The 27,533-nt window shown below is 43.1% G+C and overlaps 2 protein-coding genes across 9 annotated transcripts in view; one reads left to right on the forward strand and one right to left on the reverse strand.

Moving 5' to 3' along the window:
* LOC122559949 (nuclear receptor coactivator 5-like) overlaps positions 1 to 1,379 on the reverse strand; it is a 38,151-nt gene extending 36,772 nt beyond the window's left edge. For 2 of the 4 annotated variants that reach the window (XM_087994973.1, XM_087994971.1), the window contains exon 1: positions 1,182 to 1,377. The gene's annotated coding sequence lies outside the window, so the exon portion shown is untranslated. Of the gene's footprint in view, positions 1 to 1,181 lie in introns of all 4 variants that reach the window. The other 2 variants (XM_087994969.1, XM_087994972.1) reach the window with 2 other exon arrangements.
* On the forward strand, positions 1 to 27,533 carry LOC122560008 (uncharacterized). 5 transcript variants are annotated; one of them, XR_015759612.1, is made up of 6 exons: positions 1 to 689; positions 1,794 to 2,040; positions 3,771 to 13,023; positions 13,676 to 14,253; positions 15,944 to 16,072; positions 16,217 to 16,610. XR_015759612.1 is itself a non-coding variant. In XM_087994975.1 (4 exons), the coding sequence occupies exons 2-4, from the start codon at positions 12,937 to 12,939 to the stop codon at positions 27,071 to 27,073; spliced, it is 315 nt and encodes a 104-aa protein (XP_087851101.1). In that variant the 5' UTR covers positions 2 to 689; positions 3,771 to 12,936; the 3' UTR covers positions 27,074 to 27,533. The 5 variants fall into 5 exon arrangements, 1 of the variants encoding a protein (XP_087851101.1); XR_015759610.1 differs by lacking the exon at positions 1,794 to 2,040 and having other exon boundaries at positions 21 to 689; positions 3,771 to 7,187; positions 12,813 to 13,023; positions 16,217 to 16,545; XR_015759609.1 differs by lacking the exon at positions 1,794 to 2,040 and having other exon boundaries at positions 16,217 to 16,608.

Raw genomic sequence — 27,533 nt, forward strand, 5'->3', positions numbered from 1 at the left:
GTCGCACAGCTGAGCGACCTTTCTCCACACCACCTCTGCTATAGCCAATTTACGGAGAGGAGGGAAAGTTGGAGCAAAAACGTAAATCAGAAAATCGACCCCGCCGCGCGCACCCTTCCACCCCTCCCCCCCCAGCACGGTATCCAACCATTTACCAGGCCGACGACCGCGATCAAGTTAAAAAGCGCCTCAACTGCGCAAGTCCCGGTGGAGCAGGCAACTTGCGCGTGCGCAGTCTGAGTCCACCTCCCGGAGGGTAAACTGCGCCAATGGAGAACTGGATCCGCGCACGCGCGTCGTCCGGCCCCAATCGTTTCAAACACGAAGTTGTTAGTCCGTCCGAAAAATATAACAAGCCAGACAACATCATGTAAGTAGTCCGACGAAGAGTGTGATTCCCGACCTAGAAACGCCAGGCAAAACTAGGGCCCAGCTTGCGTACACGGACCTGGCGGTCTCTGAACACCAGCGTGTGATCCAGAGTGCCAGTGAGTCGTGGCATCGCCCACCCTCAAACCCCTGCTAGGTAGGGGGCTCGTCCGCTCTGATCTGTCTTCAACCCGCGCAAATCGGAAAAGTGCTCGCCGAAAACGGTCCCCCTATTGAGTCACGACCGCAAGAGCGAGAAAGATCGACGGGCGAGAAACTGCAAGGGAAATAAAGCTGAAGATCCGGGATGAAGACGTGAGGTACAGTGAATGGGTGCGGGATATCAGATGTTCCGCGGTAGCCTGATGTAAAAACAATACTACTAGCCATGCCTCTTCTTCCTCCCCTCCCCAGGAAGGTGGAGAGACAAGACGATGACTGACCCGTCAGGGAACAAAAATCGTCGGCCATTTTGTCATTCTCTCCCCTTCCTCCGCGCCCCCCCCCCCCCCCAAAACGTCCCGGTCACACAGCTTCTATACAACAGCAACTCAACCTCCACCAGACACAATCTTCCAAGATTCATAACCCCCCACTTCATCCTTAATACCACCGAACCCATCCTCTCCCCAGCCTCCATCGCCTTCCCTTTCCTCTTCTGTCGGCCATGTTGAGCGAGCTCTCCCTTTGTAGAAAGGCGATCCAGCCGCCATCTTACAGGCAGCGACTTTCACTAACGGCCGAAAAGCTCAATTCACGTCCCAATCCCAGCAAGGGAAAATTCCCCATTACCCTCCCTCCTAACCCCTTACCGTCGTCCAAAACGAAGCTACTGGCCACTTTAGTGTCTGATTACGATGCGAGGGACGCTTTCAATCTCTCTCTAAACTGGCTGCTGCTGGACACTCCGCACTATCTCCTCACTGAGAAAAACCGCGGCTCCTGTCCAGCGCATGCGTACACTTTGGGAGGGAGGTTGGTGGTGTAGACGGCTGATCGAGAGTGCTCATGTGCACGAAGGAGACATCAGGCCCGTGCCGTGTCCGCGCAGGCGCAGTGTGTAGCCCCTCGCAGAGCATGGCGCATGCGCGGTTTTCGAGATGTACGGGTCGGTTGGGAATAGTCCGGTGGTGCCAATCCTGACCGGGATGGTGGTCCCACAGACCCTGCACGGAACTGCCGGCAGTGTTGGAGGTTTTTTGTGTACGTCTCAGAAAGAGATACTTTTTTCCATTGCGCTCGTGTCCCATCGAGCGCATATCTTCTAATCTCGTTTTCCAGCAGTTGCCCCACAGCCTTCTCATGATAAATTTCTCATTAACCTGTTTAGATGTGTTATGTCACACCTTTGGGAGCAGGTGGGCCTTACAGTTCCGAAGTGGGATCGCTGAACTCGAAATGTTAACTCTGCTTTCTCTCTACAGATGTGCAGGTGTTGGACTGGGGTGGACAAAATTGTGTTTTGTTTTAACCATCTCTCTACAGACGCCGCCAGGCCTGATCAATTTCTTCAGCAATTCGTTATTGTTTCACATTTCCTGTTCGCAGCCCTTCCATTTTCACTGTCCGCAGCAGTCTTGCCTATTATTGAGTTTCAACTTTCGACTGAATGGCGTTTTAACTGTCTTGAGGGTTCATGTCTCCACAACATTTTTAGGCAGAGAGTTCCAGGTAACCACCACCAGGTGAAAGAAAACTTTCCTCAGATCCATCCTAATTCTGTCTATAACCCTTCTCCAAGTGGGGGCGTGGGATTACCTCTGGCTTCTCTGTTCTAAAGAAAATACCCCCAAACCAACTAGTCTGTCTTCACAGCTGAATTGCTCCAGCCCAGACGATATCCTTATGAATTACCTCTGGTCACCGTTCTCCACCTTTGGTGGAATTAATGTTATATTCTGTTCTAACGACCTCTATTCAGTGCCTTGACAAATAAAGTAGGTATCCCATATGCTGCCTTGTTCCTCACCTCAACTATTAGTCCTGCAGCCTTCAAGGATCTATGGACCTACCCACCAAGGGTTCTCTGATCTTTTTTACCTAACATTCAATGTGTACTCCCTTGACTTTTTAGTCCTCTTAAAAATACATCTTTCAGGTTTCTACTCTATTTTTTAGTTGACCAGCTTGTTAACATGGTCTGTTCATCTATGGCTTTCCTCCTTGCTATTTTCTAGTCACCAATTTTTGTCGTTTGTCAACTTAATCATACCACCTGCATTCATATCTAGATCATTTAATGTACGTGACAAACAGCAAGGGACGCAGTAAACCGTGCAATGCAATAACAAGACATCCTGCTCTTTTCTGGGCTGAGAATGTGAAATATTTTCTGGCCTCTGTTTCTTTTGGGCACTCTTCTCAGGCAGCTGAATGTTTGTCCTTCAATCTCTCCCTCCCCTTGCTAGTTTGCATTGCTCCTAACAGCCTTATACTGACATGTGAATTATTCAATTTGGAACATGGGTGACTTAATGGTGATGATTAATAATAGCAAAAAAATGCAACAGTTGTTTTTGCGATAGAAATAAAACCCATTCAGTTGTGTGTAAGAGTACTTCCGAATAGGAAAAAAATTAAAATCCCTATACCCCTTCAACTCCATTTTGATTTGGCCTGCTCTCTTCCTCCCCTTTTTTTGATGGTTTGCATTTCCCTTAAAGGTCCTTACAGCTATGCTGCTCCCTTCACTTGTAAGTTTTTCTACCCCACAAAAATCCCTCCAGATATCTGTGCACCTCCATCTTGCAACATTTCATTTTCAGCACCCCATCATTCCTTCAGCTGCCTTGAACTCAAATGCTGGAATTCTTTCTAAATTTCCTTTATCTTTCTTCAAAATCATAAATGAAAACCTGCCATTTAATGAAACATTTGGTCACCTATTTTGAAATACTGCGTGTGATAAATATTGTCTAATAAAGTTCTTCAGAGCATCTTGGGATCTTTATACTACATTTAAAAATACTACATAAATGCAAGTGTTTTATTTTGTTTTCTGTCGCAAGGAGTTTTTTTAATTGTCTGTCTGACAATTTATCACTGTGCAGGTAATGGATAAGCTCTGAGCGTATGACTTTTAATTGTATATTTAAGGATTATCCATATATTTTCATTCCCTTCAGTACTTACTTTACTTTATACTTGTTTGTCATCATTACAAAATGCCAATGATTCTATTTCTCAGAATGTTCTCTCCAGTCACTAGGTTTCCTCCTACACATTTTGTCTGGCTTTCTGAATCATCTTGTGATACTGCTGTAGCATTTTGTTAGTTTCACTTGTAAATCTCAACTGAATTCCAAGTTCTGGCCATTTGTGCAGATTGTATATTGTTTAACAGTTCCATACCTGCCTCTGTGATCTCACCGATTCTGTTCTGTCACCTTTCACACTGACAGATGGCGACCCTGACTGCTGTTCCTGTTGGGTGAAAATGAGAACTGCAGATCCTGGAGGTTAGAATCGAGAGAGTGGTGGTGGAAAAGCACAGCAGGTCAGGCAGCAGCCGAGAAGCAGGAGAGTCTCCAGTTTACCTAATAATACACTCAAATGTTGAGCTAAATACAATTTAACATTGTGGAAATGAGTTTAAATATTAAAATTTAATTTTCATTATTTCACTAGCTGGTGGGATGAAATTTGAACCTTTATCCTTGGAGCATTAGTGTAAGCCAGTGGCTAGTAAGTCCAGTGGTATTTCCACTATGCCATCATCTGCCCCAAGTGAAAACATGTCAGTGCAAGCTATCAAAACACTTATTAATTTTATAGACCTCTAAGGCAGATGGCACCGTTCAGGATTTGTGGTAATGTTTGGGTCATGGTCAACACAGCATTGAGGACAGATTGCTCCCCCTTCCATTCATTCAGTGGACTGGTGGGAGGAAAAGCAAAAGTGAATCTGTCACAGGCCCAACTACAGCTAGCTGTTATGAAGGAGTCGCAGCTGCTGCTGAAAATCGCGACTCGGAGAACTCCTCCATTCCAACTTCCTTTCAGCATCATGTCCCCACCACCTCTGTTTTAGAGGTCCATGGATCACATGTTAAGTGGGTTGCTAGGGGTCCACTGTTATCTGGATGATATTTGATTACTGGATCCCCTGAAGAGGAGAATTTGAAAAACCTAAAAGGAACCCTAAAGTGATAGCAAGAGCACAGCCTACAAGTAAAAAGGGAGAAATGCAAGTGTTTTAGAGATTTCATCGAGTACCTGAGGCATGTAATCAATGGCAAGGGAATACACGACCAAAAAGAAGGTCCCCGAGAGCAGAGAATGTCAGTTGAGACACATTGTTCCTGGGATTTGTCATTTAGATTAGTTTAGATTGAATGGATTTTATTGTACCGCATAAAGTTATAACGATGGACAGCGCAGAAATAGATGCTTCAGTCCAATTTGTCCCTGCTGTCCAGATATCCTAAATTAAACTAGTACCATTTGCCAGCACTTTGCCTATATCCCTCTAAATCCTTCCTATTTATATACCTGATGACTTTTAAATGCTGTCATTGTACAGCCTACACCATTTCCTCTGGCAGTTGCCCATCAAGTCTCTTTTAAGATTTTTTTTTCCCTCTTATCCTAATCCTATGTCTACTAGTTCTGGACTCCTTCAAGCCAGGGAAAAGACTTTGTCTATTTACCTTATCCATGCCCCTCATGATTTTATAAACCTCTATAAGGTCACCCCTCAGCATCCGACGCTCCAGTCCCACCATAGTCGGTCGAATCTCAGATGGTGAGGACACAGACTACAGACAGGAGATGGCAGATCTGAAAAATGGTGCACTGAGAACAACCTAGTGCTCAATGTCAGCAAAACCAAAGAACTCATTATTGACTTTCAGCGGGATGTTACTTGTGTTCCCCCCCCCACACACACACACACACACACACATTAACAGCACAGGTGGAACGAGTGGAGAGTGTCAAGCTCCTGGGAGTGGTCATCCACAACAAGCTTTCCTGGACTCTTCATGTAAATGCACTGAATAAAGGCCCAGCACCATCTTCATGCAGCTGCCGAAATTTGGCATGACGGTGAATACCCTTGCCAACTTTTATAGGGGCGCCATCGAGAGCATTCTGTCTGGATGTATCACTACCTGGTATGGCAACTGTACCATTCAAGATTGGAGATCGTTACAGAGAGTGGTGAACTCGGCCCGGATAATCACAAAGGCCAACCTCCCATCTATAGAATCCATCTACCAGGCCCGCTGTCAAGGAAAGGCCGCCAGCATTCTTAAAGATCCATCCCACCCTGGCAATGTTTTTCTACAACCTCTACCATTGGGGAGAAGGTACAAAAACCCTGAACACATGCACCAGTCGGTTCTGAAATAGTTTCTATCCTACTGTTGTTAGAATACTGAATGGATTACAAATGCTTAACATCCACCTGTACCTGTGTTTTTGTTTTTGCTGCTTACCTATTATTTACTTATCTATGCTATTTAACAATGTGATTTGCCTGTATTGCTCACAAGACAAAGCTTTTCACTGTGCCTCAGTACATGTGACAATAAATTCCATTCAATTAATGTAGGGAATGCGAGTTCTTATTTCTCCCCAATTAAGAGGAAAGGTGCTGAAACAAGGGCACCTTGGTGTAGTGTGAATGAAAGTGATAGCCAGAAGCTATTTTTCATGGCTGTATGTCGACTCCCAGATTGAGCAGAAAATGGGATCATGCTACCATTGTTGCCTCTTTACCCATGAAAATAAATTCAAGCATGGTGGCAGTGGATTTACATTGATTTTGTAGGGCTGGTAGAGGGACAGGTGCTACTGATGCTCATGGATGCCCAGTCCAAGAGACTAGAGAGTTAGTAGAGCAAAATCAAGAAGGACAGATGGCCAGAAAGGCGGGAACCTCAAGATCAGGAGTGTTCCAAAGTGGAACAACCATGTGCAGAGTTGTATTATGTATGTAATTGAGGTGATGCATGATTAAGACCAGCAAGAGGCGGAGCTGGAGGCTCTGTCTATAACAGGCTCTGGAGGTGTGAGCTGTTCTGAGTCTTACCTGTGCCTCCCTTTTGTATAGTTCCTAATTCTCAGTGAATTGTCAATGTAACAGACTTTGATTGTAATTCTTCGCAAACTCAAAGATTTTTTTTAACCAAAAATAGAAATTGCTGGAAAAGCTCAGCAGGTCTGGCAGTGTCTGTGGAGGGAAACCAGAGTTAACATTTTGGGTCGAGCAATCCTTCCTCAGACCTGATGTCTCATTATTTCTTGTGCATTCCCCGATGAGTGCTAAACAAAATGTGTTTCTTCTTCAGTAATACTCAAGTTTTGTATAACCGTGCAACTAATTTATAAGACATAGTATGCAGACATTTGGCCTTTCAGCCCATTGAATCTGCTCCACCATTCAATCATGGCTAATAAGATTTTCCCGCTTTCTCCCCACAATCTTTGATCCCCTTGGCAATCGAACTCATCTCAATCTGTTTTAAATATACTCAGTGACCTGATCTCCACAGCCTTCTGTGGCAATGATTTCCATAGATTCACCACTCTCTGGCTAAAGACATTTCTCCTTATCTCTGTTTTAAAAGGTCTTCCCTTTACTCTTAAGGCTGTGCCCTCGGGTCCTTGTCTCTCCTCCGGATTGGAAACATCTTTCCAATGTCGGCTCTGTCCAGGTTGTTCCGTTTTCTGACAGTTTCAGTCAGATCCTCCCGATCCTTCTAAACTCCATGGAATGTAGTCTGAGTCCTCAACTTTTAAGGCTTTCGTTGCTGGGATCATTCTGATTAACCTTCCCTGGACCTGCTCCAGGGGGCCAATACATCTTTCCTGAGGTATGGGGTCCATAATTGCTCACAATACACTAAATGTGGTCTGATAAAAGCCTTATAGAGCCTCAGAAGTGCATTCCTGCTTTTATATTCTAGTCCTGTAAATGTACAGTAATGGAGAATGGGTTTGGGTGGGTAGCTCTTCAGAGGGTCATTGTGGACTTGTTGGGCCGAAGGGCCTATTTCACACTGGGAATTCTATAGAATTCGTAAAAGGCAGCACAGTGGCTCAGCGGTTAGCACTGCTGCCTCACGGGCGCCAGGGATCTGAGTTCAATTCCAACCTCTGGTGACTGTATGGAGTGGGTCTGCATGGGTTTCCTCCAGATGCTCTGGTTTCCTCCCACAATCCAAAGATGTACAAGTTAAATGAACTGGCCATGCTAAATTGCCCATGGTGTTCAGGGATATGTAGGTTAGGTGCATTAGTCAGGGGTAAATGTAGGATAATAGTGTAGGGGTATAGCTCTGGGTGGGTTACTCTTTGGTGAGTAGGTGTAGATTTGTTGAGGTGAAGGGCCTGTTTCCACACTGTAGAGATTCTAAATTCCTCATGAGATGAATGATAACATTGTAATTGCCTTCCTAGCTACTGACTCAACCTGCAAGTTTACCTTGAGAGAAACCTGGATGAGGACTTGCAAGACCCTGTGCACTACAGATTTCTCCCATTTAGAAAATAGTCCATGCTTCTACTTTTCCTACCAAAATGCATGACCTCACACTATTCCATGTTGTATTTCATCTGCCTCTTCTTTGCCCACATTCCTAACCTATCTAAATCTTTCTGCAGCCTCCCACCCCTCCTCAATACTACCTGCCCCTCCACCTATCTTTGTATCATCTGCAAACTTAGCCAGAATTCCCTCAGTTCCTTCATCCAGATTATTTATATATAAAGTTGTGGTCCCAACACCGACCCTTGTGGAACACCACAAGTCACTGGATTTCCTCACGCTTAGAGTCATAAAGCTTTAGAATCATGGTGTTTTTATTGTTTAGCAAATGTCCAATCATGGCATCCCATCTAATGTTGGACTTTGGATTTTGCAAGCACAGGCTCATTAGATACAGTCAGTACCTTGCCTGTTTGCAATCAACAAATGTGATATACTGTTTAATGGAATCAGGAGTCTTTGGGATGTATAGTCTATTTTCCTAACGTAGCAGCAGCTCTGAAATTTGTAACTAATTTGTGTGATACACAATGACTTTTTGAATTAAGTTTAAAGATTGTTTTTACTTTGTGTTATTATTTCTTGTGCATTTCCCCAATCAGTGCTAGACAAGTAGCTTCAACACAATGTGTCTTATTCAGTAATACTCAACTTTTCTATAAACAAACAACTAATTTCTAATTTCCTCCCACTCATGGAGCTTTAGAATCATAGCGTTTTTACAACTCAGGAGAGATCCCATTGGCCCACCTGTCTGCACCAGTCATCAAGCATCTTTTTTTTTCTAATCTCATTTTCAAGCAATTGGCCCATAACATATACTATGGTATTTCAAGTGATCATCCAAATACTTGAATCCCTTGATGGTTCCCGTTTCTGCAACCTTCTTAGGCAATTAGTTCCAAGTCGCTTCTACACCACCTACTCCTTACCTTAAAATTGACCCGCTCTGTTAAGGTGAAACATTTCTCCCCATGTATGCCTCTCGTGATTTTGTACCCCCGACTCTTTCAGTGGTTATTCTCTTCCCCAAATGCATTTTTAAAACACTTTTGGATTTTCCCTAATTTTACCCACCAGTGTTTCTTTATGTCCTCCTTTCACTCTCCTAATTTATTACTTGGGTAATCCCCTGCACTTCTTGTACTCCTCTTGAGCTGTTGGTATCTGCCATAAGTTTCTTTTTCTCCCCTTTATTAATCCTATTCATCCCTTAATATCCAGAGTTCTCTGCATTTGTTGATCCCATCTTTCATCTTTGTGGGAATATGTCTGACCTGCACACTCACTATTACCCGTTTGAAAGACCTCCACTGCTCTAATGTGGATTAACCTGCAAATACTTTGGCCAAATCCTTTCTTTTCATTTTAAAATTGGCCTTCTCCCCAAGTCAGAAACTATTTCTGGTCTATCCCTGCCATTTCTCATCATTGACTTGAATCTTACTGAGTTATGGTCACTATTACCAAAATGCTGACCCACTGACACATCAATACTTGCATAACATAAAATCAGATCCAGTACCATCCCATCTCTTATCCTGATGAATATTGTGGAGATTGAAATTTCCTGCTACTATTACCCTAATAATTGTATGCTTCACTGAGATTTGCCTGCGTATTTATCTTTCTATCTTTCCCTGACTATTTGGGTGTTTATAGTACAGCCCTGTCAAGTGATTGTTCCCTTTTGTTTTTAAGTTCTACCCATGTGGCTTCGGTTAAGGAATCTTTTAAGCTATTGTCCCTCCCTACTGTAGTAATTAACTCCTTGATCACTATTGTGACACCAGCACTTCTTTTATAACCCCACATTTGTCTCAACTATTATTGAGCTTAGAATATTGAGCTGTCAATCCTGTTCGTCCCTCACCATGTTTCTGTGATAGCAATTATGTCATATTTCTATGTGTTAATCAGTACCCTAATCTCATTCGCCTTACTTGCAAAATTCATTGCCTTTGAATAAATGTCATCCAGCTTTGCTGTGCTCCCTTGTGCCTTAATTTGGCTATATTTACACTGCCTTTCAGATTGATGTGGTGTAAAATTATGTCCCAATACATGTGTGAATCATAATGTAACACATGTATTGGGCCAAGCAGTGGAATGTGGTGAAACGGTTAAAAATTATGTCCCAATACATGTGTGAATCTAACCGGAATGGAGGTGTTGCTTAGTCCCGTGTGAATCTTATTACACACCTCCCCGTGTGAATCTTCTTATCTGTATGTAACCAGAATGGAATGTGTTTTTTAGCCTTGCTCTGCTGTTCACATGAATGTTTATATCTGGAAAAGAGTATATCAGCTGGAAAAGTCTCCAGTTCGGTGAGTCTGCTCCGGGGTTACGTTTAACCGCCGAGCGTGGGTTGTTGGCAACCGCTCTACGAGAACTGACGGCTCCCAGTTCCGGTAACATGTAGAGTGAGTATAAGCCAGACCCGTTGTAAGTATGAGACCTGGTTGTGGCGACGCTGCGGGGAATAAAATGCTCATATTCTAGCAGACTCGCCTCTTGGTCGTTTGTTCTGTGTCAGACTACTCTCCTACGAACCTGACCTTGAGAATTTTTTAAAACAATTGACTTGGATCATGTTCTACATTTGTGTACATGTCACCTCGCACTGTTCCTCCACTCTGAATCCCAACACCCTGTGGAATTAGTTTAAACCCTCACCAACTACACTAGCAGCAAAACCACCCCCAGAAAAGATGTTGTTTCCATTCCAGCTCAGATACAACAGTAGGATAGGTCTTACCTTCTCAGATGGTCCTAGGTGTCCAGGAATCTAAAACCCTCCCTCATACTCCATCTCTTCAACCACACATTCATCTATTCTGTCTATCTATTCCTGTACTCACAGCACATAACACCGAAAGTAATCAAGAGATTACAACCTTTGAAGTCCTGCATTTTAATCTGCTACCAAGCTCCCTATATTCTTGTTTCAGGACCCCATCCCTCTTTGTACCTTTGTTACTGGATCAAGTGAACCACAATTTCTCTGTTTGCCTTCCCTCTTCAGAATGTCCTGCTACCTTTTAATGACTTTCTTGACACTAGCCCAGTGAGGCAACACATGTCTATGGCTGCAGAAAAGCCTGTCAATACCCCGCCAGATTGTGTCAACCACCTACCACTAATGTTCTCCCTTTCTTTCCACTACCCCCTTATGCGGCTAGTCTATGACTGCACTCCCCAAAGAAGCTGCCTCTCTCACAGGTTTTCAACACACAAAATCTGTGCTTGTGCGGGTTGTACTCTGGGCTTTCTTAACTACTTGCCTGCCTCACTTCTGACCAGAAGAGACACATTCCTTATCCAGCTGCACTTACTTGAGCTGCAGGATGACTACATTGAAAGAAAAATATGCTATCCATGTAATTCTCAGCCTCAAAGATATATAATATGCCTCCAGTTGATGCTCCGGCACTGAAGCTGACCAAACTGGTGGCATTTACTTCATATCGTTGTCATCCAGACTTCCACGAGAGTCTAAAATGTCCCACATCACCACAGGCCATGCAACACAAGGACTGAGTTCCCCTGCCATACCTGGTCTTAGTCTTAAACTAACTTCCCTTATGTTAAATTTACTCTCCTTTCTTTATTGTACTTTGGCTTCCTTATGTTAGTTTATTAAATTGGCCTTGACTCTCACTTATTTCTAATGTTTCTATGTTACCCTGTTCTTTCAAAAACAGTAGAACACTTCGCTAATCTATAAGACAGTCCTTAACAACATCTTATCAGCCAATGAACTTATAGATTTTCTGCAATGTGACTTTTTTTAAAATCAAATTCAGTAGTGGTTGGTTCCTAGCAGCTTAATGACGTTCTTTTGCTCCTCCAAGGTAATTTGTTGTTTCTTAAAATATACACTTGTTTAATCACAAACCACAGATCCACCTTTCCAACCTGTTACCTAACGGTTTGTTTGTTTGTTTGTATTTTCTTTCCCATTCAGGTGTTGTCTCGAAGCTCCAGCTGTTAAACCTGGGCTTCCTTTCTTGCTATTGTATCGCTGAACTGCTACTCACCCTTCCCTGATTCGAGGCCTCAATATTTTCTCTGCTGCCTCCTGTCTTATTGCTATATTGTAACTGGAGTGCTGGGCTCCTTTTGCTGGTAGATGAAGGTGATGATGCCTTTCCTCATGGATTCAAACTGCCTGCCAGAAACTTACTCTGGTATATGTGCAGCAAGTCCTGCCAATCACGTCCCACAGAGATGAATACAACTTGGTTGTAAGCTATCACTGAGGAGTTTTACTCTTCTGAGAACTTAGATTAGATTACTTAGTAAAGAAACAGACCCTTCGTGCTGGCCACAGTCATTTCATCTGAAGTTAGAGGTTTATTCAGGCTCTCCTTTACAGTCATCAAAGATCTTTGTGATAGAGGACAGGAATGACTTGGATACCATGCTATATGTAGACTTCTGGTCATACTGTCTGGCCATGAAAACATTGGTCTGTTCTCAAAATATCAGTGTTACATCCAGACTATGGATAAAGTTCCCCAAGTTATTATAGTTCCAGATTGAATACCCACATTTTCAAGCTCCTGGATGAGGTGGAATGAACTGGCTGTCCTCCTTTATTCACACATTTTCTTGGTTGGTCACAACAAGATGAATTTGCAAAGGAACCTCTCCCTTCTGCATACCTTTCTCGCAGACCAAATATAGAACACCTCGGTTATCCAAGCATCAATTATCCGAATTTCAGATTATCTGAGAAAGAGCTAAAGGTCCCGAAGTTTGAGATCGGAAACTGAAATTTGTCACTACTTGCAGAAACTCTCTTTCCAAGATAGACTGCCCACCAGTGAAGTCAGCAACTTCTCTCTCGCTCTGCCTCTGTCATTTATTTTCTTTCTGCTTGTTTTAAAATATTAAATGATGAGATAAATCTAACAGTAGAGGATATGGTTTTCTCACTCCTTAGAGGGGTTTCCAGTAGGAGTGGAACTGTTGTGCAAGGATCCAGAGGTAGACGACATTGCATCCCTGGGACTGTTTGTGCAAGGCTGTAGTTTCTAACCAACAGCAGTGAAGGAAGTGCAGGGCTGATGGTTGCTAAGGGGAGAAACCCGAAGGAGAAGAAGCAAAGGAGAGGAGAGGAAAGGAATAGATGGCCTCGAAATCCGGCTGAAAAGGTTAGAGACAGCAGTTTGGTGTACACCCGAGGGTGGCCTTCCCACTGGCTGATTTATCTCTGTCTAGTGCAAGTGTTTAAATGTTAAATTAATTCAACCTCCTGTTCATTTTAACTTGATTTGAGATATTTACCTGATTCTGATCAGTTATCTGAACAATCAGTTATCCGAACAAAATACTACCCACCTGTCTCATTTGGATAATTGAAGTTGTTCTGTCAATTTATGTTTTAAAAGGAGCCAATTTAATGGCTTGTTTGAGTTAAAAAAGAGTAACTATTAATTACTAAACAGGAGTAGAAATAGTAAGATAAGGCGCACACACAGATTTGGAATGAAACATGAGTCCAAAAAAAAGATACAAGTTAAAAAGATAAATGAGTCAGTCTCTCAGTCATTTGTGAGTAGTAGATAATCAACATTGCACCCGGGACAGTGTATGTTGCTGATTGCATTGACGATGGTAGTTGGATAGGCTCCTTTGAGGTACTGAGTTCTACAGCTAATTTGAAATTCCTTCATCCTGGTTCCATTCAACTGTGGCTAGCTAGCAGCATTCAAATTTGATATGTTCATTAGTGATCTGGGGTTATGATCCATTCTTGTGACAATCAGACTGTGATGACTTTACCAAGGTGTCTTCTTCCTTCAGGCTGCTGATCACATGGCTCTCTCTACGTACCTTCTAGAAGAAGAAACACAAGTATGTCTCATCCTGCATCATAGAGCAGACTCTAGTGTGAAAGATTATCTTCAAGGCCTCTGAAGCCAAGAGTGAGGCTTTTTGGTTCTTCACTTCTTGGAAGCCTACTGAACTTAAAAACTGCATTGTTACTTGCTTTAAAATCATTTAAGCTTGTGGAGCACTGATACCTGAAGATTAGCCAAGAGGTAGTGATACCTAACATTTGAAAGAAGAAAATGTAGAAGCATTGGCCCCAATTCAAAAGATATTAAGCCTGAACAACTCCAATTAGGACTGGCATGTCCTAATTTAGCAGGCTATTCAACCCGTGGATATTCATCTAGGAGAAAGTGAGGATTGCAGATGCTGGAGATCAGAGTCGAAAGTGTGGTGCTGAAAAAGCACAGCTGGTCAGGATATTCATGCTCGGCATATGTACCACAGCATCAACATCACCATAGAGAATGAAAGGGAATGACATTTTCTGCTGTGTGGAAACAAAGCAACACCCAAAAGATACCATACACATGGATCATGACTGGAATGTAGGTGCACAGCGATTACAACGTCTAATGGTGTTAGAAGTTGGAGTGAGGTTTATTATACTTAAAAAGGGAGTGTATGAATGGCCACGCTCATTGTTTAGAAACAGTAGTGAGCTGTGATTGGGACATGTGCTTGTCTCTAGTGCTGGAACAAAGAAAGTTGTTACGATGGTGAAAGACAGGTGGGGTTAATTTACACAGCCCTCATTATCATGAGCCACTCTGACTATTTGATCACCAGAGAAACGGTGGAAACCCCAGGGTTGAGTTAGACTTGTATTTGGTTAGGTACACCATCTACCAAAAGGATAGACTGAAGTGGGGCAGACTACAGCAAATTGAGAACGTATGCATCAAAAGATAGTTTTAGTGTGTTAATGCTAAGAAAGCATTGTGTCACTATCTCTTTAACTGAATGAATAGCAATGCTTACAAGACTATAGTTAGAATGAACTTGATAGAAGCAATTCCAGTTTATCATTGGACACTGCTGCTAGAAATCACAATGCCTAGTAGTTAGGAGAACAAAATGTGATCATGTGTGTGCATAGAGTTGGGGACATGGCTTTGCGTAGTGTGTTGAGCCATGCTAGGCAGTTGTGAAGTTGTGAACTTCCATAGAATTCTCATACGGTTTTAATTGTGGTTTTTCCATCTACTCAACATTTTCATATGTTATCAGCGCACACATATCATCTTTTAGATTCCCTCATAAAAGCTGTGACTCTGTTGCTGGAATCTGCTGTGTCCTGGCCCCACATTTACCATTACCATTGTCTCCTAGTACCTGTGAGTATTGAAGAGGGAGATGGCACGGAGCAGGGTGACACTAGGCACACACACACAAGATGGCCACTGAGCCATCAGTTGGCCAACTTGACACACAAGATGGCCGCCAGATCACAATATGGAGAGAAACAGCAGAGCAGATACAGACACTGCCTGGGGACACCGAAATGCCAGCACAATGCACTCACAACCCAGTTGATTAGTCTAAGGCAGGTGGGGGAAGAGAATACACATGAGTAACAAACACTGCCCATCGAAGTGGCTGGATCCAGCCAACACCTCTTGCAGAAATGCTGACAGGTTGATGCAGACTCAATACGAAATGCTAATAGCCAGGACTGCAGTAATCGTCCTTCTCAGAAAGAGCAATTAGTGCCCATTACTGCAGCAATGGATTTCCATGCAGACTTTGAAACTGACAATGTCTACACTAAAACTGACAATGACCACGTGGAAATTAACAAAGGCTGCGCTGGAAATGGCAAAGACTATCAACGATTCTGCAATAATTGCCATAAACAAATCATGTTTCAACGATAATCTCACCACTGGCCTATTTTTTTCATAAGATGTGTAAAAGTTTCTTGATGTGCTCCGGGTCGAGAGATGACTCGCAGCTGACCACTGTGCTATTGGTGTCTTTCTCTCCCCAGAGCTGCAGTATTTTCTTGTGCAATAAACTCTGTCATTGAACTCTGATTCTAATGGCGACATTGGTGTTTTTCCCCACAATAGTATCAAAATGTTGATTTTGCTCTATGTCCACAGCTACCTGTCTGTCCTTCACTTCATTCAGAACCTTGTGTAGCTTACTTTCCCAACATTTTCACAGATTTACCATTAAGTAACCTTGCATTGACTCCACTCACAATTATTACATACTAATTTCTCATTTTAACAGGTCTTTTGTTCAAATGGTACCAATTCCATTGTTTTTGGGATAACTCGTAAACATATCCGGATGCCTTGCAAAAGCGTCGTCTCGCTTTCCTGTGTCTTCTGGATTGCCTTTGCTATCGAGGATCTTAAGGTTTGATTTATTCTTTCAACCATGTCAGAGAACAGTCATGTGAAATTGTTTGTCAAGTGACATCATTTATCTTGATTCTTCTTTACAACTGTAATTAAAAGCTATGAGGTAAAAATTTTATCCATCAACTTTCTATCTTTTCAGGTGACATGAAGCGATATCATCCCCTCTCCTCATCATACATATACAAACTCGAGTTCTGTTTTTTCAGTGCTCAGTTTCGCAGATTTCAGTATTTTAATTTCAACTCATACTGAATGCCATTAAATATTTCTCTGCATGTTACTTAATTATATTATTTGTTCAAAAACATTTTGCCTTCCAAATAAATTGTTCAACCTACAAAAAAACCTTATATGACTTATATATGAAGGCACCCAGATCTCACTGCCAACTAGTTCTGTAAGCTCTCTCCATGTAAACCATAAGCTGTTTTTCCCATTTTTCCTGCCAAAATAGACAGCATTAGCATTTTTTACCCCATCTCCCAATTTTTCATCAATCAGTTCACCATACATCCCATTATGGACACGTTATGCTCACGGAGAAAGTGAGGACTGCAGAGGCTGGAGATCAGAGTCAAAACATGTGATGCTGGAAAAGCACAGCCAGTCAAGCAGCATTCGAGGAGCAGGAAAGTTGATATTTTGAGCATAAGCTCTTCATCAGGAATGTTTGGTGGGGGGGGGGGGGGGTGCAAGGGGTTGAGAGATAAATGGAAGTGGCTGGGGGGGAAGGTACCTAGGAATGTGAAAGGTAAATAAAGCTGGAGGGTAATGGTGATAGGTCGGAGTGGAGGGTGGAATAGATAGCTGGAAAAGAAGATGGACAGTTCAAGATGGTGATGCCGAATTGGAGGGTTAAATCTAGGATAAGGTTGGGGAGGGGAGATGAGAAAACTGGTGAAATCAACATTGATGCCATGTGATTGGAGGGTCCCAAGGTAGAAAATGAGGTGTTCTTCCTCCAGTCGTTGGTTGGCAAGGATTTGGCTGTGGAGGAGGCCCAGGACTTGCATGTCCTTGGTGGAGTGGAAGGGGGATTTGAAGTGATCGGCCACAGGGCGGTGGGGTTGTTTAATGTGTGTGTCCCAGAGATGTTCTGTGAAACATTCCACAAGTTGGTGTCCTGTCTCCCCAGTGTAGAGAAGACCACATTGAGAGGAGCGGGAGGAGTAGATGAGGTGTTTGGAGGTGCAGGAAAATCTCTGCTGGATGTGGAAGGGGGCCTTGGATGGAGATGAGGGGGGAGGTGTGGGTGCAGGTTTTGCACCTCTTGTGGTAGCAAGGGAAGGTGCCGGGAGTGGAGGGTGGGTTGGTGGGGCGGGTGTTGGGGGGCATGGATCTAACAAGGGAGTCACAATTGTTGAAGTAGGAGGCCATCTGGGATGTTCTGGAGTGAAATTGGTCCTCAGAATTGTTATGCTCACAATTTGTTCCCCTACTATCTTTGTGCTATCAACAAATGTAGCTACTTTATATATGTTTCCTTCATCAATCATTGAGAAAGATTGTAAATAGCTAATCTCTGTGGCAGTCTGTGAGTTACACCTTACCAACCTGAAAATGACTGATTTATGCCTCTGCTCACTGTTAGTCAACCAATCACTAATATGCTTATATGCCAGCCTCTTCATCACCCCTTTTTTTATGTCATAATCATTGATGTGGCAATTTGTCAAATACTTTTTGGAAATTCCAATCCATCATATCTACAGCGTCCACTTTATCTATGTTGCTGTTACTTTGACCGAGGCTTTCTGGGAATTCAAATTGCTATCATTCACAACAAGATTATGATCCATATTTAATTAATCTGAGTGGGAGGAGGGAATATATTTGTCTTCCCATCCTTTCATCCCACTCATATTTTCGACCTACCAGGTCATATTAGAATTAGAAGAGCCATGCACCTAACTATTTAGATTTGTCGTTTTGTACGGTAATGTACTTTGAAAGTGATGTGTAATTACTGTAAAACTGAACAGTTGTAAGTTGGATATGTGTCATAAACTGCAGTGATCATGGCCACCTTCCATATTAAGGCAAAAGTAGGAATTATGTTATCGAGTCATAGAGAGGAATAGCATGGAAACAGACCCTTCAGTCCAATCTGTCCATGCCGACCAGATATCCCAACCCAATCTAGTTCCACCTGCCAGCACCCGGCCCATATCCCTCCAAACCCTTCCTATTCATATACCCATATAAATGCCTCTTAAATGTTGCAATTGTACCAGCCTCCACCACATCCTCTGGCAGCTCATTCCATATACGTACACCCTCTGCATGAAAAGGTTGCCCCTTAGGTCTCTTTTATATCTTTCCCCTCTCACCCTAAACCTATGCCCTCTAGTTCTGGACTCCCCGACCCCAGGGAAAACACTTTGCCTATTTATCCTATCCATGCCCTTCATAATTTTGTCAACCTCTATAAGGTCACCCCTCAGCCTCCGACGCTCCAGGGAAAACAGCCCAGCCTGTTCAGCCTCTCCCTATAGCTCAAATCCTCCAACCCTGGCAACATCCTTGTAAATCTTTTCTGAACTCTTTCAAGTTTCACAACATCTTTCCAATAGGAAGGAGACCAGAATTACATTCAATATTCCAACAGTAGCCTAACCAATGTCCTGTACAGATGCAACATGACCTCCCAACTTCTGTATTCAATATTCTGACCAATAAAGGAAAGCATACCAAACGCCTTCTTCACTATCCTATCTACCTGCAACTCCACTTTCAAGGAGCTATGAACCTGCACTCCAAGGTCTCTTTGTTCAACACTCCCGAGGACCTTACCATTAAGTGTTCTGAATTAAGGATGAATTTGAATAGTTATATTTGAAATAAAACTCAGAATTTCAAAGGTCTTTGCTAAAGGCTTTATCATCACATCATGTTGTAAAGGCTTTCCCGTTCCAACCCTGACTAACATGTCAGGGAGGAGCTCTACTATTTTACAACATTGGTGAGGTTTTTGATCTCCACAAGAATAGATTAGATTCCCTACAGTGTGGAAACAGGCCCTTCAGCCCAAATCAACCTTAATACAACCTTAAAGAGTAACCCACCCAGACCGATTTCCCTTTGAATGATGCACCTAACTCTATAGCCAATTCACCTGGCCTGCACATCTTTGGACTGTGGGAAGAAACCAGAGCACCCGGAGGAAACCCATACAGACACAGGGACAATGCCCAAGGCTGGAATTGAACCTGAGACCCTCATGCTTTGAGACAGCAGTGCTAAACACTGAACCACCATGCCATTCCCAAGTACTAGAGTTCCCCACTCTATCAATTAAATGTGCACAGAGTTCTTGCCAATACTAACCGTTAGGTCTGGACTCCCACACAAATACAGGGAGCTGAGTCCACACACTGCCAGTTGTATCGATGGTCCACCATTACGTTTGTGGTGAACGTGGATGAAATTGTATTCATTACATTAACTTCACACACGGAATACCAAATCCCACCTGTGGAGTGAGCTCACAGGCTCCCATCAGAATCATTCCAGGATTTCGGAACCAGTTCAGCCGGTGTATGAAACTCCCAATTGTCAGGATTATTTCACCTTGCTCAGTCTTTCTAGAGTGATGATCGTGATGTGAAGGTGCCGATGTTCGACTGTTGTGCACAAAGTTACAAATCACACAACATCAAGTTATAATCCAACAGGTTTATTTCAGAGCACTGCTCCTTCATCAGGTAATAGTGGGGCAGGACCATAAGACACAGAATTTATAGCAAAAGATCATATTGTCATGCAATTAAAACAATATATTGAACACACCTAGATTGCTGTTAAGTGTTTCATCTTTTAGAATGGCTTGCAGCTTTTGGTTCATTAATATGTAAATCTCAGAACTTCTTTTAAGTGACATTCTCGAGATAACTTAAGGTTGTATTAAAAATAGTGACATCTCAGCTCAACCAATGTGCTAAAGGTGTGAGATTAGAATCTGTCTGTATCCCAATCTTAAGTCAGACTGGTTCTATTTCCAAAATAGGAATTTATAAAATGTTATATGGATTGACTGCCTCCAGGTTGTGTGCTTTTTGAGCAAAAATAGAACGTACCTCCAAATGCAATTCTACCAATGCAAATTCACCCCATTGACTTGTGTGTGTGCGTGCGCGCGCACGTGAGGGAGAGAGAGAGTGTGTGTGTGCAAGTGAGTGTGCCTGAGATTGTGTGTGTGTTTGCATGTGTGCATGCTTGCTGGAGCATGTACATGAGTCTGTTGGAGTATAAGCCTGTGAGAGGGTGTGTGAGTGAGTGTGGGAGGTGTAGGTATGCCTGAGAGAGAGAGTGTGTGAGAGAGAGAGAGGGGGTCACCTGTAATGTGACATGAACCCAAGGTTCCGGTTGAGGCCATCCTTATGAGTACCAAACTTGGCTGTCAGCCTCTGCTCAGCCACTCTGATTGTTGCATATCCCAAAATCCACTTTGGAGGATGGTCACCTGAAGATCCAAAGCCATATGTCCCTGACTGCTGAAGCGATTCCTGACTGGGAGGGAACATCCCTGTCTGGCAATTGTTGCGCAGTGTCCATTCATCCATTGTCTTAGTTTCTGCTTGATTGTACCAGTGTACCATGCCTCGGGGCAGCTTTGCCTACAGTGTATGAGATAGACAATATTGGCCAGGTCACATGAGTACCTGCCGCGTAAACGGTGGGTGGTATCCCCATGTGAAATGGTGATATCCATGTCCACACTCTGACATGTCTTGCAGTGGTTGCCATGACAGGATTGTACGGCATTGTAGTCAATGTTGTCTTGAAAGCTGGGCAGTTTGCTGCAAACAATCTGTTTAAGATTTGGCGGTTGTTTAAAGGCAAAAGTTGGAGGTGTAGGGAAGGTCTTGGTGAGATGCTAATCCTCATCGATAATGTGTTGCAGGCTGCGAAGAATATGGGCATAGTTTCTCCGCTGCGGGAAGTACTGGACAACGAAGGGTACCCTATCGGTTGCATCCCTTGTCTGTTTCCTGAGGAGGGTGATGATGACGGTGCCATTACCCATGGATTGTAATATAATTAGAATCCAGTGAATGGCAGATGTTCCTGTGACTGTTCCATTCTCCCATCACTCCCATAGAGCAACTAAACATATTTCCCAGGAGGGAAGGAAATGTTATGTTCTGTGTTCGTTATCGGCCCCTCCCATGCCCCCACAAGTATCATCGGGACCAACAGGTCCCTATGACAGTATTATGACTGACCCCCACCAGTTGGGACATTGTTAAGCTCCATAGAATCCTTGTACATTTTTAATTGTGTTTAGTGTTTCCATCTACTCCACATTTTCATATCTATCAGTGTACATATATCATCTATTCCATTCCCTCATAAAGGTCGTGACTCTGGCTGGAATCCACTGTGGTCTGGCCCCACATTTTCCAATACATTGCCTCATGGTCCCTGTGATTACCAAACTTGATCTCACTTTAATGTCCTCGGCTACCTGCATGTCCTTGAGTTCATTCAGAATCATGTGGAACTGTTTACTTTGTTCCCCGATGTATTCACAGATTTTACCATTAATGGTAAAATCTGGGATCCTGCAGAGACCCCACTCACAATTATTCCTTCTAGCAAATCCTTAGCTCAACCATCCATTAATCCAAACACTGTGATCCCCTTATTATTTTTTGGATAACTCATTAATGCATCAAGATACCTAGCAGGACTGTCACCCACTTTTCCTGTGTCTTCTGCATTGACTTTGCTATCGAGGTTTTTCAGGTTTGATTTATTCTGTCACCCTTGCCAAAGCTCAATAATGTGAAATTGTTGTTCACGTGGTTTTTAAATTAACAGAGACTTAGCTCCATCACATCAACAATTTCATATCTCCATGCACGCGGAAATATGAACTCTGATACATTATAAACACAAGGCACAAAACATATGAGATCTCAAGCTACAGAGAAATGTATGCTAAATACAGAACAAACATTTACAATTAAAATCCCTACATTGCGGAAACAGGCCCTTCAGCCCAACAAGTACACACTGACCCTCCAAAGAATATCCCACCCAGACCCATTCCCCTACATTTAACTGCTGACTAATGTACCCAACCTACACATCCCTGAACACTGTAGAAAATTTAGCAAAGCCAGTTCAGCTAGCCTGCACATCTTTGAATTGTGGGAGGAAACCAGAGTCCACACTGACCCTCCAAAGAGTAACTCATCTAGACCCATTCTCCTACCCTATTGCTTGAGATTTATCCCTTACTAATTCTCCAGTTTCCTCATTTCCCCTCCCCCCACCTTGTCTCAGTCCCAACCCTCGAACTCAGCACCACCTTCCTAACCTGCAATCTTCTTCCTGACCTCTCCGCCCCCACCCCCACTCCGGCCTATCACCCTCACCTTATCACCCTCACCTTAACCTCCTTCCACCTATCGCATTTCCAATGCCCCTCCCCCAAGTCCCTCCTCCCTACCTTTTATCTTAGCCTGCTGGGCACACTTTCCTCATTCCTGAAGAAGGGCTCATGCCCGAAACGTCGATTCTCCTGCTCCTTGGATGCTGCCTGACCTGCTGCGCTTTTCCAGCAACACATTTTCAGCTCTGATCTCCAGCATCTGTAGTCCTCACTTTCTTCCTACTAATATGCCTACCTTACACATCCCTGAACACTACAGGCAATTTAGTATGGCCAATTCATCTAACCTGCATATCTTTGGATTGTGGGAGGAAACCGGAGCAACCGGAGGAAACTTATGCAGACACAGGAAGAATGTGCAAACTCCACACAGACAGTTGCCCAAGGCTAGAATCAAACCCAGGTCCCTAGTGCTGTGAGGCAGCAGTGCTAACCACTGAGCCAACATGCATCCCAATTAAGAAACAAGAGCAAATATTTCAGTGACTGTTGGCACTTACAAAATTCAAACAAAAAACTTTTACCATTCCAAAAAATACAAGAACACACTTGCAATTGTTGTTACACAACAAAGCCTTCCAGGCACTTTCATCCAGTCTCTGGCTTTAACTTGAAATCTCAATCTTCCTTGTTGTAGGAGTGAGAGGTACAGACATTTTTACATTTGTGATCAAAAGCTCCAGACAAAAGTACACTGCTGTGATCTGGGAGCTTGTCTCCTCCATCTCATTGTGACTACAGACATGGAGTCATAGATTCATACAGCATGAAAAAAGTCCCTTAGACCCAACTCATCCACACTGAATGGATTTCCGAAACTGAACTAGTCCCATTTTTGCCTGCGTTTGGCCCATACCCCTCTAAACCCTCTGATTCATGTACCCAACCCATATGCAATTTCAATGCTGTAATTGTACCCACCGTACTACTTCCTCTGGCAGTTCATTCCACACACAATCAATCCTCTGCATGAATAAGTTGCTCCTCAGGTTCCATCTTAACCTTTTCTCCTCTCACCGTAAACCTATGCCCTTTAATTTTAGAGAGTCTAACCTTAGAAAAAGACCTTGCCTATTCATCTTATCTATATAACTCATGATTTTAAATATCTCTATGCTGTCAACCCCTCAGCCTCTGACCCTGCAATGGAAAAAAGACTCAGCCTATTTAGCCCCTCCTTAAAGCTCAAACCCTCCAGTCCTGGCAGCATCCTTGTAAGTTTTATCTATGCCCTTGCCAGTTTAACAACATGTCTCCTACAGCAGGGCGACCACAATTGCACACAATATTCTGAAACTGGCCTCACCAATGTCTTGTGCAGCTTCAACATGACTTCCCCACATTTACACTTGCTACTCTGACCGATGAAGTCAAGCAAGCCCAGCACCACCTTCATCACTGCTGCCATGTGAGGCCAATTTCAAGGAACTATGTACCTCAGTATCTCTGTTTGGGAACCCCCCCACCCCCACCACTGGGCCTTCTCATTAACTGTATAGGTTCTGCCTTTGTTCATCTTATCAAAGTCCAACATCTCACATTTATCTAAATTATACTCCATCTGCCATTCCTAAGCCCATTGGCCCATCTGATCAAGATCGCATTGAACTTACGTAAACTTCCTCACTGTCCACTATACTACCAATTTTGATATAATCTGCAAACCTACTAACCATACCTCCTATATTATCACCTGCATCATTTAGATAAATGACAAAGAGCAGTAGACCCAGCATCAATCATTGTGGCACAGTGCTGATCACAGGCCTCCACTCCAGATAACAACCCTCTAACACCACCCTCGTTTTCTGACTGTCAAGCCAATTTTGTTTCCAACTGGCCAACTCTGACTGGATCCCATGTGATCTAACCCTATTAACCAGTCTACCATTCAGAACCTCTAGAAGGCCTTGTTAAAGTCCATGTAGATAACGTCTACTGCTTTGCCTTCATCCGTCTTCTTGGTCAACTCTTCAAAAAGCTCCATCAAGTTAGTGAGTCAAGATCTTCCACAGGCAATCCATGCTTACTGCCCTTAATCAGTGCTTGTATTTCCAAATGCATGTAACTCCTGGCTATCAGAATAACATCCAAAAATGTACCCACCATTGATGTCAAGTTCACTGCTCTATAGTTCCCTGGCTTATCATTGCAGCATTTCTTCAATAATGGCACAGCATTATCCACTCTCCAGTCTTCCAGCACCTGACCCATGGCAGTCAATGATACAATGTCTCAACAAATGGCCCTGCAATCTCTTCCCTCATTTTCCACAATGTTCGGGGGTGCCCCCACCCCTGATCAGGTTCCTGGGATTTATCTACTTTTATGCATTTAAGACCTCCAACCCCTCCTCCTCTGTAATTTGGACTATTTTCAAGTCTGCACTATTTATTTCCCCAAGTTCCAAGAACAAACGGAGTCGTGTACTCTATAACTGAGTTTTTTTTTCTTCTGAGTTTATCCGCAGTTAGCAGCTCACGACTGAAAGCCATTAAGTATTTCTGTGCAAATTATTTTTTTTAAAAAACCCGTTTTAGCATTCTATAAATGCTCACATGTCATTTGCCTTCCAAATAACTTTTTCAACCTGTACACAAAACTTTTGTGGCTCATGCATGAAGGTACCCAGATCTCAGTGTACCAACAAGTTCTGCAAGCTCTCTTCAGAGGCTGCTTGTCCATTCTCTCTGCCAAAGTAGACAAAATTTCCACTTATTACCCTATCTGCCAACTGTTTGTCCAGTCACCTAACCTTACATCCCTTTGTAAATATGTTATGGTCTCCCCACAACTCACCCCCCGCCCCCCCAATCTATCTTTTTACCATAATCAAATCATAGAATCACTGCAGTGCAGAAAGAGGCCATTTGGCCCATCAGGTTTGCACCGACCCTTCAACAAGCATCCCACCCAGACCCTAACACTTACCCTGGATTTACCATGGCTAATTCACTTAGTCTACACATCCATGGAAACTACAGACAATTTTGAATGATCAATCCATCTAGCCTGCATATCTTTGGACTTCTGGAGGATACCAGAACAGTGGGTGGAAACTGATGCAGACGCAGGGAGAATGTGGAAACTCTGCACAGACAATCACCCAAAGCTGGAATTGATCTGTGTCCTTGGTGCGGTGAGGCAACAATGCTGACCACTCAGCCATTGCGTCACCCCTCAATATAGCTACCAGAAATATACTTCCTTCGTTCATCAAAATATTTTTGAAGTCTGTGAATAACTGGTCTCTGTGGTACTCAACTACTTACATCTTACCAACCTAAAAATGACTGATTTTTGCCTCTGCTTACTGTTAGCCAACTAATCCAATCCATGCTAATATGTTATCCTCTTCACCATGAAATTTTACTTGATGTCATAATGTTTGATGCAGCATCTTTTCAAACAACCTTTGGAAAATCAAGTGCATCACATTAACAGCTTCCACTTTATCTATGTTGCTGTTACTTCAACTAGTGCTTTCTGGGAATTCAAATTGCTTTCATTCACAACAGTGTGATCCATATCTAATTGATTTAGCTGAGAACAGTGAAATATGTTTGTCTTCCTAACTTTCATGTCCCTGCTTTTCAGACCTGCCACGTTATAGCAAAATTACAACAGCCATGAAAGTATTTAGATTTCTCCTTTTGTACAGTAATGTAGTGTGAAAGAAGTAAAATAAGTGTGAATTAGTGTACTACCTGAACAGTTATAATGTGGGTAGGGATTGGGGTCTGGGTGGGATAGTTATTGAAGGGTCAGTGAAAACCTGATAGGTCAAATGGCCTCTTTAGTCTCAAAGGTAATATTCTGTGGTTTGTAACCTGAGCTACATTTCAATTGACGTAGGATTCAAGGACAAACTTCACACTGTTCTGTCTGTCAGGATGACTAAAGTGGCTGTGATGTTCTGAACATGCTCAGCAGAACCCTGCTCTTTTTTGTTCAAATGGAAACAAAAACTGCCACCTACATGTAAATAAAAAAGTATTGCAGGTGGGAAATAATGGACCTCAGCCCTCCCCTCCCACCAAACCACAAAGCTTCATGCTTACCAGTGAACAACATGTACTCCCTCTCTAAGGACACCCGGGCATTGATATAACCACGAAAAGGGGCTTTCACATTACTGGCATGCAGAACCTTCTAACGATCAGATGGCAGGACAAAATACAAGTCACTGAGCTGCTCACCTGAGCTGCCATGCCAAATATCCATACTGTATTTGGACAGTCACAGATATCACAATGCATGAGAAATGCTACGGAACCCACACTTCTATACATAACTTGAGACTGATCTACTCTCTCATGGTGGTCAACACAAGCTTTACAAGGACATTTGCAAGGCTTCACTTAACAGTTTTGATTTTAGTTTCCAGTCCTGGGGAACGTTTGTGTACCTCACCTGATCTGGCACAATCAAATAAGAGAACGGTGTGTCGAAGAACAGTCATTGGACCTGAAATGTTAACTCTGATTCTCTCCGCAGATGCTGCCAGAGCTGCTACGATTGTCCACCAATTTCAGTTTTGTTGTTGTTGAAGAGAATGGTGTGGCCGCTATCACATCGCAAGCACATATCAAGTGATAGAAAATCAAAAGGACAGCAGTTCATCCAAACCTCAATCTGCAGTCTGCTGCTCTACATGCAGCAGAACCTTCTGGGTGCAAACCTTCCAGGCGCAGATTGGCCTGAGCAGCGATGTATGTACCCAGTGGACTCTTAGCAGACCTATCCAGATGGTCATCTTCACATCAAAGGACAAAGGATGCATCTACAGATTTGAGAATTAAACTTCTGTCTCAGAGTATGGAGTGGGAGGAAAGGGGAATTTGCTTCATCAGGCACTGGGATCTCTCCTTGGAAAAGACGGAAAAATTCCAATGAGATGGGTTCCCCTTAAACTGGGCTTGGATCAGTATCTTAACAAGTTATGCAACAAAGACAGTCTTCAGCTTTTTAATATAAAATAGGGAAGGTGTGATATTTAGGGAGTGAATTATGCCACAAACAACTTTCAGAAAGTTACAAAGTTTTATCATAAACA

Source organism: Chiloscyllium plagiosum, unplaced genomic scaffold (genome assembly GCF_037043375.1).
Source record: "Chiloscyllium plagiosum isolate Xiang-an unplaced genomic scaffold, Cpla_swu_hap1 HiC_scaffold_15, whole genome shotgun sequence".
Lineage (NCBI taxonomy): Eukaryota > Metazoa > Chordata > Chondrichthyes > Orectolobiformes > Hemiscylliidae > Chiloscyllium > Chiloscyllium plagiosum.

Excerpts from the sequence above, each read along its gene's own strand:
- LOC122560008 (XM_087994975.1), top strand. The coding sequence starts at position 12,937 with ATGGTTGCTAAGGGGAGAAACCCGAAGGAGAAGAAGCAAAGGAGAGGA. Across the intron at positions 13,024-15,943 it reads CTCGAAATCCGGCTGAAAAG|GTCTTTTGTTCAAATGGTAC; the intron begins GTTAGAGACAGC and ends TCATTTTAACAG. Across the intron at positions 16,073-26,974 it reads TTGCTATCGAGGATCTTAAG|ATGCTGCCAGAGCTGCTACG; the intron begins GTTTGATTTATT and ends TTCTCTCCGCAG.